Below are 20,374 nucleotides of genomic sequence, written 5' to 3'. Positions count from 1 at the left end.
AAAATCTTTTTCTTGTCATGAGAACTTTTAAGACTTATGCTCTTAGCAGCTTTCAAATATACAATACAATATTATTAATTTGAATCCTGCTATAATTATATTCCCATGACTTATTTATTTTCTAACTAGAAATTTATACATCTGGACCCCTTTCGCCCATTTTGCCCACCCCAAACCCCTCTTCTCTGGCAGCCACCAATCTGTTCTCTGTATTGCTGAGCTTGGTTTTTTGGTTTTTTGTGGGGGCTTTTTAAAATGTATTTATTCTATTTTTAGAGTCTACATGTAAGTGAAATCATACGGTATCTGTCTTTCTCTGTCTGACTAATGTCACTTAGTATAATGTCCTCAAGGTCTACCCATGTTGTTGCATATGACAAGATCTTACTCTCTTGTCACTGACTAATATTTCCATTGTTTCATGTACCACATCTTCTTTACCCTTTCATCTGTGAGTGAACTCTTAGGTTGTTTCCATGTCTTGGCTATTGCATATAATGCTCCAGTGAACATAAGCGTGCATATGTCTTTTTGAATTATTATTCTTGTTTTGGTTAAATACCCAGTACTGGAACTACTGCATCATATAGAGGTCCTAATTTTTTTTATTTTTTGAGGAATCTCCATGCTGTTTCCACAGTGGTTATACCAATTTATATTCACCACAACAGTGCACAAGGGTTCCTTTTTATCTACACTTGTTATTTCTTGTCTTTAAGATTTTAGCCATTCTGAGTGATGCAAGGAGATAATTTATTTGTGGTTTTGAATTGTATTTCCCTGATGATGAGTGATGTTGAGCATCTTTTCATGCATCTGTTAGCCATCTCTCTTCTTCGGAAAATGAAGTCCTATCCAAAACATTATTGTCAAGAACACTATCAAGAAGCTAACTGATTATGTTTTCTTCTAGGAGTTTTATGGTTTCAGATCTTACACTGAAGTTTTTAATCTATTTTGAGTCAATGTTTGTATAGGATATAAGAAAGTAGTCTAATTTCATTCTTTCATATGTGCCAATCCAGTTTTCCCAACAAGATTGAAAAAAACTTTCCTTCCCCATTTTGTTGTAAATGAATTGACCATATATGTGTGGGTCTATTTCAGGGGTCTCTGTTCTCTTCCATTGATCTATGTGTCTGTTTTTATACCAATACCATATTGTTTTGATTATTTTAGCTCTGGATACAGTTTGCAACCAGGGGGCCCCTACCTCCAACTTTATCCTCAAGATTGCTTTAGCTATTCATGGCCCTCTGTGGTTCCATACACATTTAGGATTGTTAGTTCTATTTCTGTGGAAAATGCCTTTGAAATTTTGATTGTGTTAAATCTGTAGATTGCTTCAGCTTATATGCACATTTTAACAATATTCATTCTTCTATTCCATAAGCATGGAACATCTTTTATTTATTTTTGTCTCTTTCAGTTTCTTCCATGAATGTCTTACAGTTTTCAGAGTATAGGTCTTTCATCTCTTTGGTTAAATTTATTCCTAGATATTTTATTCTTTTTGATGTAATTATAAATTGGATTTTTTTTAAAATTTCTGTTTCTGACAGTTTTTTGCTGATGTGTAGAAGAAATGCAACAGATTTTTGTGTCTTGATTTTGTATCCTGCAACTACTGAATTTTTTTATTAGCTCTAACAGTTTTTTGGCGAACCCTTTAAGAATTTTCCATATGTAAAATGATGTCATCCATGAATACTGACACTTTCACTTCTTCCTTTCCAATTTTGATGCTTATTATTTATTCTTACTATCTTATTGGTCTGGCTAGGGCTTCCAATACTGTGTTGAATGCAAGTGGCAAGGTGGCATCTTTGGTCCCTGATCCTAGAGGAAAGGATTTTAGCTTTTCATCATTAAGTACGATGCTAGATGTGGGCTTGTCATATATGACATTTATTATGCTGATGTTTGTTCCCTCTATACCCAATTTGTTGAGAGTTTTTATCATTAATGGATTTTAAATTTTGTCAGATGCTGATCCTACATCTTTTGAGATGATCTTGTGATTTTTTTTCCCCCTTCATTTTATTATTATTCTATGTCATGTAGACTTAATTACAGGTATTGAAGCTTCCTTTCATCACCGGAATAAATTCCTCAGGATCATAGCGTATGATCTTTTTAATGTATTGCTGATTTTGGTTTACTAATATTTTGTTGAGAATTTTTGCAACTATGTTCATCAGGGAAATTGGCCTGTTATTTCCTTTTATGTGTGTGGTATCCTTGTTTGGTTTTGGTGTCAGTAATGCTGGCCTCATAAAATGAGTTTGGAGACATTCCCTGTTTTTCATTTTTGTGGAAGGGTTTGAAAAGGATTGGTATTACTTTTTAAAATGTTTGACAGAATGCAGCGAAGCATCTGGTCCTGGACTTTTTCTTGTAGGGAGGTTTTGATGACTGATTCAATCTCCTTAAAGTCACTGGTCTATTCATATATTTCCTATTTCTTCACAGTTCAGTCTTGGAAGATTGTATATGTTGAAGAACGTGCCCATTTCTTCTAGGTTGTTCAGTTGGTTGGCACATAATCATTCTTAACAGTCTCTCAGGATCCTGGGTAATTCTGTATTGTCAGTTGAAGCACCTCTTTCATTTCTTATTTGATCTTTTTCTCTTGGTCATTCTAGCTAAAGATATGTCCGTTCTGTCCTTGTCAAAGAACCAGCTCCTAGTTCCATTAATTTTGTTCTGTTGTCTTTTTTGTCCCTATTTCATTTATTTCCTCTCTTATCTTCGTTGTTTCCTCTCTTCTACAAACATTGTGCTTCATTTGTTCTTTCTATAGTTGCTTGAGGTGTGGAGTTAGATTGATATTTTTCTTCTTTCTTGGGGTAGACTTTATTTCTGCGAATTTCCCTTTCAGAACTGCTTTTGCTGCATCCCTTAAATTTTGGTATCTTATTTTTTCACTTCATTGTCTCATGATATTTTTTGATTTCTCATTTGATTTCTTAATGGAACCACTGTTTGATCAGTAAGATGTTATTTAATTTCCATCTATTTGTGATTTTTCCAGGTTTTTTTCTTGTAGTTGATTTCAGTTTCATATGATTGTACTCAGAAATGATGTCTGGGGGCACCTGGGTGGGTTAAAGCCTCTGCCTTCTGCTCAGGTCATGATCCCAGGGTTCTGGGATCGAGCCCCACATTCGGCTCTCTGCTCAGCAGGGAGCCTGCCTCCCCTACTCTCTCTGCTTGCCCCTCTGCCTACTCATGATCTCTGTCAAATAAATAAATAAAATCTTAAAAAAAAAAAGACTTGTTTTGTGTTCTAACATACCATCTATCCTTGAGGATGTTCTACGTGCACATGAGAAGAATGTGTATTCTGCTGGTTTGGGACGGATAGTTCTGTATATATTAAGTCCATCTGGTCTGATGTGTCATTTAAGGCCAATGTTTCCTTATTGATTATTTTGTGTGGATGATTTATCTATTGATGTAAGTGGGATATTAAGATCCCCTGTAATTTTTGTATTGCTGTGTGTCTTTTCCTTTAGGTCTGTGAATATTTGTTTTATATATTAGGTGCTCCTATGTCCAGTGCATAGATATTTATGAATTTTTTATCTTCTTGTTGGACTGACAACTTTATCATTATGTAATGCTCTTTTTGTTTTCTGTACAGTCTTTGTTTCAAAGTTTATTTTGTCTGATGTAAGTATAGCTCCCCCAGCTTTCCTTTGGCTTTTATTTACATGGAACATCTTTTTCCATCCCTTCGTTTTTAGTCAGTGCTTGTCCTCACATCTGACTGGGTCTCCTATAGACAGTGTATACCTGGCCAGCTTTAAAACGCAGAGGAAGAATACAGGACACTTGCTCCCAGCTTTCGTAAGGCAGAGGGAGAGGACAAAATGGTGCCGCCAGATCTCTCATCTCTGGAGAGAATCCCACCAGGCCCCTGCTCCTCCAGTAGATGCTTTAGGATTAGTAAGTGAATCTCCTTTGTGTATAAGCTCAAACTGCAGCTTCTGCACTGGGCTCTAGGGCAATTGAGTCTTCCTGAAGCCCTTCAGTAGCAATCTTGAAGTTCTTGGCAGCCTCAGGTCTCATGGACACAAAGCCCTACTGGTTTTCAAAGCCAAAAGTTTCAGGGTCTGGCTTAGGGGTTGGGATATCTGATGTAGAGGTACAAGATTTAATAGTTGGGGAATCTGAGGTAGAGTACAAACTCATTGCTCTTCAGGGAAAGGTTTCAGATTTGTGAGATCCCTCCTAATTGTGGGTTGCTTGTGCTGGGTGGAATTTTTTATGAGATTCTACCTCTCCTACCTACCTTGATGTGCCCCCCCCTTTTTGTTTTTTTGCTTGATGTGAAGCATCTGTTTAACTAGCTTTCAAGTCATTCTCAGAATTTTTTCTACATGTAGCTGTAGATTCAGGGTATCTGTGGGAGGAAGTCGGTTCAGGATCTTCTTATGTTGCTGTCTTGGACTGCCCGGCTTAAGGATCATTTTTAAGTGAAAATTTCTAAGACCTTGCTTTGTAGATCCAGTTGAGTAGTTGTCTGGTGGCAGCTGACATTTAGAAAACCTCTGCCACATTTGGAAATCTGAGCTAGGATATTTTTTCTGTCTTTTCCCAATGCCTCTTCTCACTGTCCTCTGATTTTAATGTATATTGACTGGCTCCTAGATACCATTTTGACCCATCTTAGATCAACCAACTTCTTCTTTATCAATACAATATGAATCTTTTCTAAAATTCTCAAGCTTTCTTCTTGCAGATACTCACTAATCATTATGTACTTTCATTTGATTTTAGTAGAGACTTTCTATTTCAATTGTTGAACTGATGGTGCTCTTTATTGGGTGCATTTATTTAAAAAAACAAAAAACAAAAAACTCTTCTGATTACTATTAACTCCAAAAAGGCCCTCAGCAACATTTTATAAATGTTAACAGTCAGTAAAATAAGCTGGGAGTTCCTAATTTGTCTGTGGCTTTCAATATGGAAGCAAATAGCCTGCAGACCAATTAATAGGCTAATACTTTCCCCATCATTGAAACTTCATTTTCTCTGAAATTATTTTCCTGTGATTTGCTGGCAGACATTCCACTACAACCGTGAAGATTAAAGGGGCAAATTTTGATTTAGTCTCCTATAGCTCTCAGCCTCCTATTTGTTTATGGTCCAAATTTACAGTGTTTCTACATGGGGTCATCAGAGGACAGAGCAGATCTTGGAAAAGTTTAATGGTGATGATTAATTCTTTGAATTAGTTTCTGCTTCAAAGCCTTCCCACATAGACCAAACTCCTACATTTTTTACTGCATCTCTTCCTCATTTCCAATTCAGCTTTTATTCCCTCAAATTCTGTTCAAATTTCACTGCCTTCAAAAATGTGTCCTTTTGTAAACTGTGCCATGTCTAATCATCTCATCAATCCACAGTCTCTATTGGCAACCAGAATTTTACATTATGATTATGGTGCATATTTCATGAGAGAAACATGGCGTCTCTAAGTCTTATGGTCTTCTTAATCCTGGAAACATTCTAAGCTCCAAATATATATCTGTTTACATTGGTTTCCTTATTTGTAGTTTTGTCATTATTCTGTAGGCTTACTTGCATATTGTCATCTTTAAATAACTTTCTATAGAATGACTATACTTACTTTCTTTTTATTTATGTGAGTATATAAGAGATCCCAAAATGTAGGAGTGCAGGAGAGGTTGTAAGAATTGCTTTAAATGAGAAAATTTATGAATTGAAATTGGTGGAGGTTTTTTGTTTGTTTTTAGATTTTATTTATTTATTTGAGAGAGAGAGAGATCACAAGTAGGCAAAGAGGCAGGCAGAGAGAGGGGGAACAGGCTCCCCGCTGAGCAGAGAGCCCAATGTGGGGCTCGGTCCCAGGACCCTGAGATCATGACCTGAGCCGAAGGCAGAGACTTAACCCACTGAGCCACCCAGGCGTCCCTTGAAACTGGTTTTTAACCTAGGCCTAAAACGTTGAAAATGTGCAGTCATCCTCTTCTAGGCAATAAGGTCTTCAGAGCCTAGTCTTATTGCAACTATCCCCAGAGCATGGCAAATGAACTTGCTAGACAAGGTACGTCAAGTGAGGAGAGTTGGTGGAATATCTTTAAATAAAACAGACACAAAGCCATGCTTGATCTGGAGAACTACAGGGGGTGAGTTGGGGGTATAATGTAGTCACAGCAGTATGGCTGGCAGACTAGTTGGCTGATACTTTGAGGACTGATTGGAAATGTAAGACTCTCTCAGAGAAAGGTCTGAAACCAAGACCTGGGGTTGGGGATGGGGTGGGGGTGTGGGAGAGGAGTAAAACTAAAGGGAAATCTTTCCAAGAGCCCTCATTCAGAGAAAGTCCTGCAAGGTTCCATGAGGAACTGACTGGGATAGAACCCACAAGACACGTTAGTGTGATGGAAGATGAGCCTGGAGAGATCAAAACAGGAGCTGTATTTCATCATAGAACAAATGGAATTCTATTGAAATACTTGATATGGAACTATGTATTTACATAAGTTTTTAAAGTTAAATTAGTTGGAGCTCCTGGTTGGCTCAGTCTTTTGCATGGCCAACTCTTGTTTTAGTTCAGGTCATAATCTTAGGGTCCTTGGGTTGAGCCCCATGTTGGCCATGCTCAGTGGGGAGTCTGCTTGAGGATTCCTCTCCCTTTCCCTCTGCCCTACTACCACTCCCTTGCTCTCCAAAATAAATTAATAAATCTGTAAAAAAAAAAGAGAGAGAGAGAGAGAGTTAAATTAATTAAACTGATAATTATAATAAATGTGACTATTTTGTTGATTGTATTCATAACTCTTCAAAATGACCCTACTATATAATTTCTTTCATTTAGAAGCATAATTACTTTCATTTAATACTGTAATGTAGTTCAGTGTAACCTCATCATAGCACTTCCAGAAGCAAGCTTTTTTTCTTCTTGTCTAGAAGACATTGACTGAACGTAATTGGGTGCAGCTGTTTAACTCAGAGTTTTTCAGAGTCAAATGATTTAATCCATGCAGAGAAAGGGAACTAAAGAAGGATTAAATGATGCCACATGTCTTAGTACTTCTTTATGTCACTGTAAGCTCAATATTCTGTAGTATAACTTTTAATTAAAAATTTCATTGAAGCCCAAAAGTATTTATAACACAACTCTAAATAATTTTCAAAATATGAACTATAACATTTACCAGTTATGATTACATGAATTGGCTTTTCCTGAGTTTTCTGTATTTTCTCACAATCTTAGCACTTCAACAAAAAGAAAAGTGTACAACTACTGAAAGATGAAGCTTATACTATCAGACCAGGGGAATGGTTTTTACTAATACCTTTCTGTGAGCACACTTATAAGCAGAATTAGGAAAACATGATTAAGCACATTAATTCAAGTTGACTGAAACACACTGGTGCACCTCCATTCCTGTAATGATGAGGGAGGGACGGTCAGCTCCTCCACTGACAGGAGGTGATGAAAGTAGGCATGGTATTGTTATACTAGATGGTGTTTTTCAACTATGCACCAGACACTGAGCTAGGCACTTAATTTTTAAAAAAATATCATTTAATATGCATAATAGTACCATAAAATAAGTACTATTATTAGCTTCCACTTTGTAGTTTAGGAAACTGAGTCTTGGAACAAGTTAAATAATTTACTCCAGGGTACATAGTTAATAAGTGGTAGAGCCAAAATTTGAACTAAGGCTGTTTGACTTCTCATTACTAAAAAAGTAAATTTGTAGATGAAATTAACAGTTGATAAGTTCAAACTCAAAAAAATAATGAAATCACAAGAAAGAATTGTTCAAGAATAAAAATATGAAATAAAAATAAAAATCTGGGGGAAATAAGGACAAATAAAATTGTGTTTAATCTCAAATAATGCCAGAGGTAAAGTTATTATTTGAATTTCTGGATTTCCCATAATGCTTTTTTTTTTTTTTTAATTTTTTATTTTTTATAAACATATATTTTTTATATACATATATTTTTATCCCCAGGTCTGTGAATCACCAGGTTTACACACTTCACAGCACTCACCAAATCACATACCCTCCCCAATGTCCATAATCCCACCCCCTTCTCCCCAACCCCCTCCCCCCGGCAACCCTCAGTTTGTTTTGTGAGATTAAGAGTCACTTATGGTTTGTCTCCCTCCCAATCCCATCTTGTTTCATTTATTCTTCTACCCACTTAAGCCTCCATGTTGCATCACCACTTCCTCATATCAGGGAGATCATATGATAGTTGTCTTTCTCTGCTTGACTTATTTCGCTAAGCATGATACGCTCTAGTTCCATCCATGTTGTTGCAAATGGCAAGATTCCCTCCTACACTGTTGGTGGGAATGCTTTTTTTTTTTTTAAAGATTTTATTTATTTATTTGACAGACAGATCACAAGTAGGCAGAGAGGCAGGCAGAGAGAGAGAGGGGAGGAAGCAGGCTCCCCACTGAGCAGAGAGCCCGATGCGGGGCTCAATCCCAGGACCCTGAGATCATGACCTGAGCTGAAGGCAGAGGCTTTAACCCACTGAGCCACCCAGGCGCCCTCCCATAATGCTTTTAAAACCATGAGTCATTTTACTTTTTAGTCACTGAAAATAAACAAAGCCAGGTAGTCTGGGACTTTCAGATAAACAAATAGTTAATAGGAAGGGACATAAAAATGAAGTACTGTTTTCAGCTAAATGAAGTTAAGTTATTACATCTCACATCTTTATTCCAAATCACATATGCATAACTTATTATTATATGCATAAATATATGCATATATACATGCACATATTATATGTGTAACATATTACACACATAGAGAACTTGCATAAAAATGTGCCATGATAGGGGTGCCTGGGTGGCTCAGTTGGTTAAGCATCAGACTCTTGATTTTTGTTCAGGTTATGATCTCAGGGTTATAACACTGAGCCCCACATCAGTCTCTATATGCAGCAAGGAGCCCGCTTGGCATTCTCATTCTCCCTCTCCCCCTCTCCGCCCCTACCTCTCTTAAAAAAAAAAAAAAAAAAGGTGCTATGATAATTGACATTAAATAGGGATGCCAGTCATGGGCCTGATGTCAGACTTTGCAGGGTATAAACATGCCCTTTTTTTCTGCCCAACCCCAAGTGAAATCCTCAACCCAATTTATTAGGAAAGGAAGTCATGGATGTAGTGATTAGAGAGTTGTCTGCCTACATGTGCAGTTTCAACCAGGAGTACCTTAAATTCAATGAAGCACAGAAATGCAGAGTTATGGTTGGATTCAGCCCTTAATCTTCATTATTTATTTATAATAAATCATTTTATTTATTATACCTTGTTAAAATGGGATTCATCTTAAAAATAAAGTTAAAGTTTGTGTTAGTGACCACATCAGTACCTGGTGTTGGAAGGTGGATTCTGCTGGGAAGAGGAAAGCACATTTTTTTACCTCAGGTTCGCCCAATTCATTTTGTTGCTCCACAAAGGAATGAAAACATAGAGACTTGAGGTAACACAACAAAGGTGAGAAGGAAGATAATATAGTGAGACCATAAGAGATAGACTTACTGGGAATGGAAAGATTTTGAAGAAGTTGATGAAAAAGCAGGGAAATCCTGAAAGTAATTATAGTATGAAGATTCTAGATTACCCAAAGATATTTAAAAGTCAATAGGTAAATGTATAGATTTTTTTTAAGGAAAGAAAGAGAAGGTTAAGCTAAAGGTGATTAATTAGATAGGAGTTTGTTTCAAGAATGGCACCAAACTGAGTTCCACAAGTAAGGAAGACTTTATTCTAGACTATTACAATAGACACTGAAATTAACTCCATGGAAACAAAAGGCAGGAATAGTTCTAAGTATTGGTTGAATTAGTGAGAAAGCAGTGGAGGACGTTAGGGGTGAGATTGATCAATGTGATGTGTAGAATACATTGAGTTACTCCTGAGTTTGCAAATATTTTTCTCAGTAGTTAAGTCATGTGTGTTTGCTAACCATTATCAGTTGAAGAAATTGGAGACCTACCAACCTACGTAGACTGAGGTGTCAGGGCACTATCTCCTTTGATGTTTCCATGTCAAAGAAATGGTTCCCAACTACTTGAGAAAGATATTTCCTAGGTTCGAAGACTAAGAAGTGACTAGGAGAAATTTACATAAGTTTCAAAGGAACAGAAAAATAATTTACAGTTTTAAGTTTTTCAAATAAATGCTTTAAGAAAAGGGAGGCCAGGAGCCTAAAGACAGGAAGAAACCTGTCAAGTTTGGTCAAACTAAGGGTAATGTCAAGGCTATCTTGATCAGGTTTTAGTAAATGAACAGTTGGAAATATATAAATAGAGGTAGCCTTTTTCAGAAAAGCAAGGCATGTCCTGGGATTTCTAATCCAATTTTTTCCCATCATCCATCTAAAATTTACTGCAAAATTCTTAAGTTCTGACAGTAACTGAACCAAAGACTTTAGCTACGAAGATATTGAATGAGACAAAAATCTCTGGCCAGAAGGTTCTCATAGGCTAATGGAGGTAAAGGTGAGTGGGTCAACAGACAATTATCAGAAGTCTTTACAGTGATGTGACTGCAGTGTTTGGGAACAGAGAACGTATAGCACAGCTCCATTTGGGGGATCCGAAAGTCAGAGAAGGTTCACAGAGGAAGAAAACACAGTCCTAAATAGTACTTAGGAAGCAGGTAGGGCAACCAGACATGGAGAACAGTGTACACCAAATAGCAGAGGGGTAAGAAAGCAGCATTTCAGTTCATAGAAAAACAAATGGTTTTCTGTGGAGAGAATGTAGGGAAATCATGGGCAATGACAGACAATGAGGATTTCCTTATTGTTGTATCCTGATAAAGGCTCCAGCCCTCAACTAGTAGGTATTAAGGACACTGCGATGCTTCCATTTGTACTTTAGAAACACACTTTTGGGGATCAGGGTGGATGAGGGCTGCAGGAGAAATGGGAGATAGCAGGGGATAGGAGAAACGTGCACAAAAGCCTGGAAGAAAACATGGAGGCAGGAGGTGGTACATTGAATAAATCAGATTCACTACCTGGATGTCATAGCTGAGGGAGTGCAGGGATTAAAAAATTATTGGGAAACTTGCCATTTATGAAGAAGAGATACGAAGCTTCTCTTCGAAAAGAGGAGGGAAGAAAGAGTTATAAGACTCAATCCGTGGGTCTTTTACCTCAATAAGCTGAGAGTGATTCCAGACTATCTTACAGTTTTATAAAGTTCAGATAGGATGGTTATATGAAAATGCTCTCTGGAAAGATCCAGGTGAATATGAGACTTCATTCTTCTCCCATCTCAATTCTTTTTTGAATTTATATTGGCTATCAGTCAATAAATAAATATATAAGTGGCTTCCACTATCAGAGTCAGTGTGAAATTTTAAGGCAATTTCTGAAGAATACAAAAGACATCAACAATAATTCTCAGGATTGCTACAGAGTTTGTTTAGGTCTGGGGAGGGAGATCTGTTCCAAAAATGCAGTACTAGGGGCTTTCTAAATAGTGTGATTCTTAAAAATCTTGGCTCTGTATCTGGTTTCTCTTTGCTTTAATTTCTCCTTTCTCTTTACCTCCCTCTCAATTCCATTACACGGATGTGCTTCAATTGCCTTCTGGAGGTACATTGCACATACTACTACTGTGACTGTTAAAAATCACCCATAGCAATCTGCACATTTCTATGACTAAAAAGAAATTAGAATAATGCAAGGAACATTTAGGGAATAGTGCTAAGCATGTATATCCCTGACATTAAAATACAATTAATTATATTTTTACTGTATTAATGTTGTGTTCTTTGCTCATCTCCTAAGCTATAAAAACCTTGAAACTATAAAAACCTTCATAAACCAAGATTTATCTTTTATATTACATTTAAGCTCCAGTACGATGAATGCAATAAACTTTCAGCATATACTTTTACCAAGAAAAATAAATCTATCCTCTGATCACACTTCTCATTTTGTTTTATTTTTATGGAAATTGACATGAATTTTTAGTGTAATTACTTCAAACAGATGTTCAATTCTCTTATCCTGATAATAGGAAACACAGTACAATGAAAGGAGATATTTTGGAAGAGTGCATGAAAGAGTTTGGTGAAGTTCATGAAATAGACCAAATAGGGAAATTGGAGGGTTGCTTTAAAGATGTCAAAATACATGTTTAAACTGATTAAATGATGAATTATTAAAAACGTATTTTTAAAATTGTATATGTGAAGACAGAGATCAGAACATACCAACTTAAACTGATTCAAATCTTGTTTTGAGTTTATAAAAATAAATCAAACATTTTCATTTTATTTCTCAACCTTTTATATGGAATGTCACAAACAGGTTTAATCTAGATATGCTTTAGTTAAGGCTTCACAGTAAGATAGAAGTTGTAATATGTAGACAATGGTTCATTCATTTCTTTCTGTGTTACATATTTCATGTAAAATGTACATTTTTGTAGGTTTGCTTAAGATGCCTAGAGCTTTATGGGGGAAAAATAAAAGTCATAAAGCAGTCCTTTGAAAATTTTATGTTGGAACATGTATGCCAAAAAAATGGTATATTTAATATACAATGACAAGTGTGTAGATTCTGAATGTTTATGATCTCATGTCCAGGATCTAACTAAGAAATTGTCCTCAGAAAGACTAAAGAAAAAAAAAGAAAGAAAGAAAGAAAAAAACAAGTTGCATTAGCTGTTGCTAAATGAGTTGTAGAACCACATCATTCACTATAATGATAATTAGATTTATCAGCCCAGGTTTATTTGGATGCAAATTCAGATAATCAAAGTCTTAAAAGGTTCTATATTGGGGACATATGGTAGTTGAAAATATCCTAACAGTCAGGTAATAGATATGGAAAAATGGAATTTCCAAATGTTCAGCAGCTAAATTTTCATTCCTCTATATGGAAAGACTATAAATTAACCTGATATTTGGATTTGTACATGTTTAACTTACTATCATACATTTTCTGAAATAATGTCATGCAAAACAGTTCTTATCTAATTAAAATAATGTTTATCAATCAAAAACAACTTTCAATGTGAAGAAGAGGGATGAAATTATTTTCTGAAGCACATATAGGTAAAGACTTTATTTCCAGGGTCACTTTTTATATTAAAAATAAGATAGGAGTTGCACTTCTAGAATGTGGTTGAAAATCACAAATTATGGAATTAACCTGTGATAGCCGTAAACCCAGCCTTTCTTTCTCTCCTGTTTCCCTGATGACTCGTGCCTGGGGTGCTCCTGAACATTTAGCTTAAAAGCGCACACTGGGGGCTTAAGTGGGTAGGAGAAGAATAAATGAAACAAGATGGGATTGGGAGGGAGACAAACCATAAGTGAATCTTAATCTCACAAAACAAACTGAGGGTTGCCGGGGGGGAGGAGGGTTGGGAGAAGGGGGTGGGATTATGGACATTGGGGAGGGTATGTGCTTTGGTGAGTGCTGTGAAGTGTGTAAACCTGGTGATTCACAGACCTGTACCCCTGGGGATAAAAATATATGTTTATAAAAAATAAAAAATTAAAAAAAAAAAAGCGCACACTTCCTAAGGATTCCAGGTAGTGGTCAATGCATTGAGTTGATTAAAGCACCCGTTAAAAGCAAAGTCAAAGATCTTAACGATTTCATGTTTTCATGAACCGTTGCCATTTTTCCAATGGCTGTAAGCAAAAACATGTAACCTTGGACACGTCAAATGCCTAGTCTTTGTATCTGAGACAGTATATGCCACCACTATGCTTCACTGTGTCCCAAGGAACATCTTAGAGGGACTTCTGGGCTTTTCAGTTTCTGGACTTTTCGTAGGCGAAGTTTCATCCATTATTAACTCTCTTGGCATCCCGCATTCTCCCTATCACCATGCCAATTAAAAATAGATTGGGAATTGGTTAAAACTCAGTTCAAATCTTAGCTTCTTTACTTAAATTTCTGCTTTTTGAGACAGTAAACTTCAACTTGTTGAGCTTCAGTTTTCTTTAAAGTAAAAATCAGATGTTAGTACCTATGTCAAAAAGTAGAAGGTACAAACTTCCAGTTATAAAATAAACGAGTCATGGGGATGTAAGGTAAGGCATGGTGGCTATAGTTGACTATTCTATAATGTATATTTGAAAGTTGCTAGGAGAGTAAGTTTTAAGTCTTTATCAGTCGAAAAAAATTGTAACTCTGTATGGGAACAAATGTTAGTTGGATGTATTATGATTATTTCACAATGTATGCAAATATCAAAGCATTATGTTGTACACCTGAAACTAATGTTATCTTTCAGTCATACCTCAAAAAATTGCTGCAGTGACAATTACCTGAGGTGAGGTATACAATATTCATAGCACAGTGCTTGACAAAAGATGTGCAATCAGTAACTGCTCATCGATTGTTTTCATCTAGGTATACCCTGTATAAAGAGAAGTCTAGGGGCGCCTGGGTGGCTCAGTGGGTTAAGCCGCTGCCTTCGGCTCAGGTCGTGATCCCGGGGTCCTGGGATCGAGCCCCGCATCGGGCTCTCTGCTCAGCAGGGAGCCTGCTTCCTCCTCTCTCTCTGCCTGCCTCTCTGCCTGCTTGTGATCTCTCTCTGTCAAATAAATAAATAAAATCTTTTAAAAAAAAAAAAAAAATAAAGAGAAGTCTAAAGGGAAGTCCCACAGAGAAACGATTGATATCTGTATGGAGTCCAGATGAATCTGTAGCTACTCATTCAAGAAGCAGTCTGGTCCAATTCAAAACACAAGAAAAGAAAGGCAGAAAAATTCTAGAGGAATGATTCTCAGATTTTATGTGCGTGGAGATCACCTGGGGACCTTTATAAAAGGCAAATAATGATTTAGTGGATGGAATCTGAGAGACTGCATTTCTAGCAAACTCCAGCTGGTGCATATGCTGCCTGCCCACTGGATACACAGTAACAAGTCCTAGAGCACTTGAGTGCATGGCAACTTATGAAATACTGTACTCAAATCCATATATGTCTAATCCAGCATTCTGTTTCCTGATACAAAAGGTTAAAATTAATTGATTCCTTTGTTCATTTAATGAAAGATTATTTAGTGTCTTTTATATGCCAGGCAGTGTTTTAGGTTCTAAGTATAAAATAACAAGAGAGAGAAAGATCATGCCCTCATTGGGTTTTTAATCTAGTAGTAGGGTTAGAAGATAAACTTATAAACAATTCATTAGGTTCCAGTGGTGAGTAAAGCTGTAATGAAAATAAAATGTAGTTATTTTGAGATTATGTATGGTCAATAAAGCCTCCTCCAGGAAGGGGACAATTGAACCGAAACCTGAATATAGAAAAGTAGTCTGCCATGAGATCTAAAATTGTCATACAAAGGGAAGGGAGAATGCCAAGTCCCTGAGGCAGTGATAAGATTATTCTGTAGGAGAAAAGGGGGAAAAAATCATTATGGCTAGAACATAATGCCATTATGTGGATGCAGAACAACGCTGAGCAGTCCAGAGCCATCAGAGCCAGGGACTTACCTGGCCACGTTGGGAGGAGTGCAGTAAGGGCTGACATCTAAGGGAATTTAGAGGTTGAATCCAAGGTGGGTTTTAATAGCTCCACAGAGGATTAAGATGTGTTCTAGAACAAACGTACCTACCGGAAAATGCACCTGGCTAAGCGGAACAAGATGAGTGAAAAGAGCTCACGTAAGATACGGGACACAGGCTGAAAAAAAGAAGAAGAAGAAGAAGAAGAAGAAGAAGAAGAAGAAGAAGAAGTCATAAAGCAAGAAAGGTTGAAATTGTACATCCCTTCAGTTTACGAGAAAGAGAAATCTACCACTTTTGCTTTGAAAATTAATTTTATAATAGCACCCACATAGCATACTTTCAGTTGCTGCAGAATGAGTTAAATTTTTCTGAGTAGAAATGATTAAGTAACTATGAGAAGAAATAAAACTGTAATTCCTGGTTGATTATAGGCTGGAGCACCAAACTTGCCTTCCTTTTCACAGGATATTAGAAATGAAAGTGAAAGAGAGTAGATAGAACATTAAAAGTAGCAGCAAAGAACTAAGACATATGCGAGTCCCCTCTTGCCCTCAGAAAAAAGTTTAGTAGGAAGAAGAGTCATTATTACGTAAATTGTAAAATATTAAATACCTTTTACTGTAATGATTTTCATATTCTACCTTCAGTACCTATAAATCTACAATCTATCTCCATATTGTTTTCCTGGGATGTAAGCCAAAGCCTAAAGCCAATAAAAGCAGAATTAAAAGAGATCCCACAGATCACAGTAACTAAAGACTGAATGGTACAATGATGAGTCCATCATCATTTCAGTGAGTCTGACTTACTAGTAAGCAAATCTAATCATTTAAAGCCTTGCAGACTGGTGGCTTATTAATGTTCCACTTGACTTCTGATTGTGTCTAATGATACAAGGCCCTGCAAACTAGTAACTATTAACCTGTTAGAGCATTTCCAATTGACTTCTGATTTTCTATCTTGTTTTTCAAATGTATGAATAAAGGACCATACATTAACACGATGCTCCTAGCCTTCCATCAGTGAGAAACAGCTCTGCGTTGCTTTTCTAATAGCAGTGAAAAGTAGCATAATTAGCCACTCTTTCTCAACTGAAGGTGTAATGGCCCAAGGCACACGTTTGTGATTTATTTATCCAGAATTATGGTCATATTTTCTGGCAAAATAATAGATCAGCTTTTGCTTGTTTTTGGATTGTTTTTGCTCTGTTCCATTGATGTCATTGATACCCTAAATTAACCAGCGATGCCGTAGAGTTCATTTCATATTCTATTTTGGTCATTTGTAATCCTTTTAGCTGTCTTTGGCATTCATTAATCACAAAGACATTTTCTTCCTCATTGGCCTTTTGTACATCTCATTGTATTCATTCAACAAATACTAAAGGCATGCCAATCTCTGGAGCTCGCAAGGTGAGGGAGTGGGGTCAGATGAAGCTGGGAAGAGAATCCGGAGCCAGGTCATTATAGGTCTTGTAAACATTTAAGAACTTTCATCTCTGTCTTAAGAGCAACAGGAAACTGCTGATGAGTTTTAAGTGCTGGAGCGACACCATCTTTTGCGATTTACTTACCTTGTCACTTTTCTCCCCCTCTTCCAATGGGACCACGTAGACAGTTTTATGTTTTAGCCTATTATTTGCATATCTTGGCTATTTCCAACTAACACAGTAATTTTTATGAAAAAGAAAAAAAAAAGGTTGCCAGTCATACAAAAATAAATTCTCTGGGAGACAGTTTGCAGAGATGCCTGAGTTGGTTCATGAAAATATATGGTACATGCTGTGGGTAGAGGTATTATTTGTAAATGATGATGTAAATGGTACATCTCCAATAATGCAATAAAAAGGGGAATATAATTCATTGATGTTCTTTATTGCAAGGTTAATATTATAAATAGAAAAGTCACTAACTGGGCAGCTATCTGTAGTAAAAAATACTTTTAGCACTGTGCTTGATCTATACACCTAAGCTTCTAATAATAAAAGAAGCTTCAGTTAAGGGTATATATTTATTCCTCGTGTTCTTTTAACATTTGGCTGTCGTGGGCATTGTTTTAGCTTTGTTTTTAACTAAGAACCAAATAACCTAATTTATCTTGGTGCCCATCTGGTTACAATTGCTCATTTTACATTTATTTAAAACTGATAGATTGTTTGTGACGATGTCTTCCCCAGGAGAAGAAGTTGACAGACAGCTGTGCAGAGATGCCATCTTCCCCATCCCTGTTGCCTGTTACGCCCCATGCCCAAAGGACTGTGTGCTCAGCATGTGGTCTTTGTGGTCCTCCTGCTCACACACCTGCTCTGGGAAAACCACAGAAGGGAAGCAGATACGGGCACGGTCCATTCTGGCCTATGCCGGTGAGGAAGGTAAGGCTGGTCCCCAGCTTCAGAAGTGGGTTCACATTCCTTTCTGAAGTTGGCTTCCTTTTTTTTTTTTTTTTTTTTTTTTTTTTTTTTTTTTTTTTTTTTTTTGTCTTTCGCGGTTAAGGTGATGCTACACAAAAATCTACTTCCAGAATCCCAGCAATTCAAGGAAATTTAACATCTGTTGACATATGGAACAACTTCTTTTCCCCAAAATTAATCTTGAAAATAGATCTTTAATAAAAGAAGAAAGACTTTAAAAAGTAGTTGCTTTGCCTTAACTCTCTCCTAATAACTGCTTTCTAGTTTGAATGCTAAACCTGTGCAAAAGTATGAAAATGGCTTCCCAAACTCCAGATATGTCAGGTTTGATTATTTTTTTCTCTATTGCAGTAGTCAGTTTTTCCCTTTGAGATGACATTCTGCCTTCTCATAAACATGCATATATGTTCAATAAAGAAGTGTTTTGTTTTTAAAGAAACACCAGCATGATTATTACTTGAAGGAAAATTACATGGCTTCTCTGCCACTCGGGTTTTTGAACATAGGCTCTAAGATCCAGAAGTCTCATCCATACATTGTGTTCATTTTTCAAATATGCTGCTCCTTAATCACCTCATCCTGTTGGGGGAATAAAGCATGCTTTGTCATTTATTCATACCTCACTTGTGTAAGCTTTATTGTCGAGAAATATAAGGCTCTTGGTAATTATCTCTCAAGCTTACATCCAAATGCTAATTTGGCCTCGGTGTGACTGGGTGATATAATGTCATACTTAATCTTGTCATTCTTGAGAATACCACAGGACTAAGAAAAACATAGAAGTCATCAAGCTCTATCACATTAAGGCATGTTCTGTCTCAAGAATATAGGTGTATATTATTTAAACCTTACCAAGCTGAATGACTCTTCTCCTCATTCACAGTTAGCACTAGTAAGTAATGATTTCTGTTTGTAATTTGCATGTGTTTCTCTGTGTATATCCCCAAAAAATAAATTGTGGAGGAGTTTTTAAGCTGCCAGTTTTATTTTTCTACTTCTGAAACATTTTGGTGGTAGAAACCTGATAGTGTTTTTATTTCGTCAAACATGCTATCTATAATATAATAGCCATGCAAAAATGTAATTACCTTAGTCTTAAGACCTGAGAGAAAAATTTAGCTTATTTGACACAGTCAACCAATAGGAAAATTTAGAATTTTGTTTTAAAGTGTCCTAAGGGGCACCTGGGTGGCTCAGTGGGTTAAGCCTCTGCCTTCGGCTTGGGTCATGATCCCAGGGTCCTGGAATTGAGCCCCGAGTCGGGCTCTCTGCTCAGCAAAGAGCCTGCTTCCCTTCCTTTCTCTCTGCCTGCCTCTGTGCCTACTTGTGATCTCTGTCTGTCAAATAAATAAATAAAATTTTTAAAAATAAATAAAAAATTTTTTAAAAAGTGTCCCAAAATATTTTTCTGGTTACCTTAATATAAATTGAACCATTTGGTACCCCCGCCCCAAAAAAGTATATCTGGGAACCAAATAGAGAACTAGAACATTTTAGAAAGTTATATTCCTTGTCTTGTCAAACAGTAACTCTAACCTTGCATAGATTATATTCAGACTTCAAACTCTATCAGCTCAGATTATGTCTTGGACTTCATTAAAATTAGATCTGTGGTCACCCTGCTTCCTATAAATCTATTATACTCTGCAGACACTTGCTGTGTGACTAGTAATGAGTGACTTTTCGCCCTGTGAGTCACATGGCAGAGATTTTTGCCATGCTTGCAGAACCCACCAGATCATTATTTCTCTAGACATGATGCTTCACACTGAAAGGTCAGGAAATGCTTTAAAGGCAGAAATTTATGATTGATCTTTGATGTGTATCACCCACTTAGTTTGAAAGGGTGAGACTTCGATAATTTTTAATTAAGTCTAGTAGCTGCATCATAAGCAGGCCATGCTGGAAAATTATAGATGTTTATATAGTAAATCATAAAGGCATGAATTCAAAACATAATTTTAAACAGAAACCATATAGGAAGCTGTCAGTGGATAATCTGCTGCTGCTTGTCTCTGTTAATAACAGTTATAAAAACTGGTATAATTATAGGAGATATTTAAAGAGGAATCTGTGTTTCAAAAACTATTTAGTACCCATTATTCGCTGGACATGGAAACATTTTCTTGCTCACAAAATAAGTCTTGTAATTTTGAACCCTTCTTAAAATTACTCAAAAAGTTCATTTGCAGGAAGTTTTAAAATGTGGCCCCCTGCTAATTAGATAACACTTTATAATTCTGCACCAAAGTAGGTCTTTCTAGTATTCCCCGAGAATTAATGTTTGTATGTATCAAACATGTTCTGAATTTTCTAAATCAGAAAATTACTGTGATAACCTTAAGGGGAAAGTTAACATTATTAAAATTAAGTATTGAGTGTTTAGACGTACAACTTTCTGGTGAAATAAGTCACAAATCCATGTGCAAAGTACTAATCTGGATTTACAAAGTCAATGCTG

At 36.5% G+C, this 20,374-nt stretch overlaps 1 protein-coding gene across 1 annotated transcript in view; it reads left to right on the top strand.

The window, feature by feature from the left end:
* Positions 1-20,374, top strand: part of THSD7A (thrombospondin type 1 domain containing 7A) — a 467,710-nt gene that overhangs the window by 347,999 nt on the left and 99,337 nt on the right. Inside the window, exon 7 of the mRNA XM_059171243.1 lies at positions 17,680-17,874. Within this exon, the coding sequence (XP_059027226.1) occupies positions 17,680-17,874 (195 nt within the window). The remainder of the gene's footprint in view (positions 1-17,679; positions 17,875-20,374) is intronic.

Source organism: Mustela lutreola, chromosome 4 (assembly GCF_030435805.1).
Source record: "Mustela lutreola isolate mMusLut2 chromosome 4, mMusLut2.pri, whole genome shotgun sequence".
Classification (NCBI taxonomy): domain Eukaryota; kingdom Metazoa; phylum Chordata; class Mammalia; order Carnivora; family Mustelidae; genus Mustela; species Mustela lutreola.
This window is presented reverse-complemented; position numbering and strand designations above follow the sequence as displayed.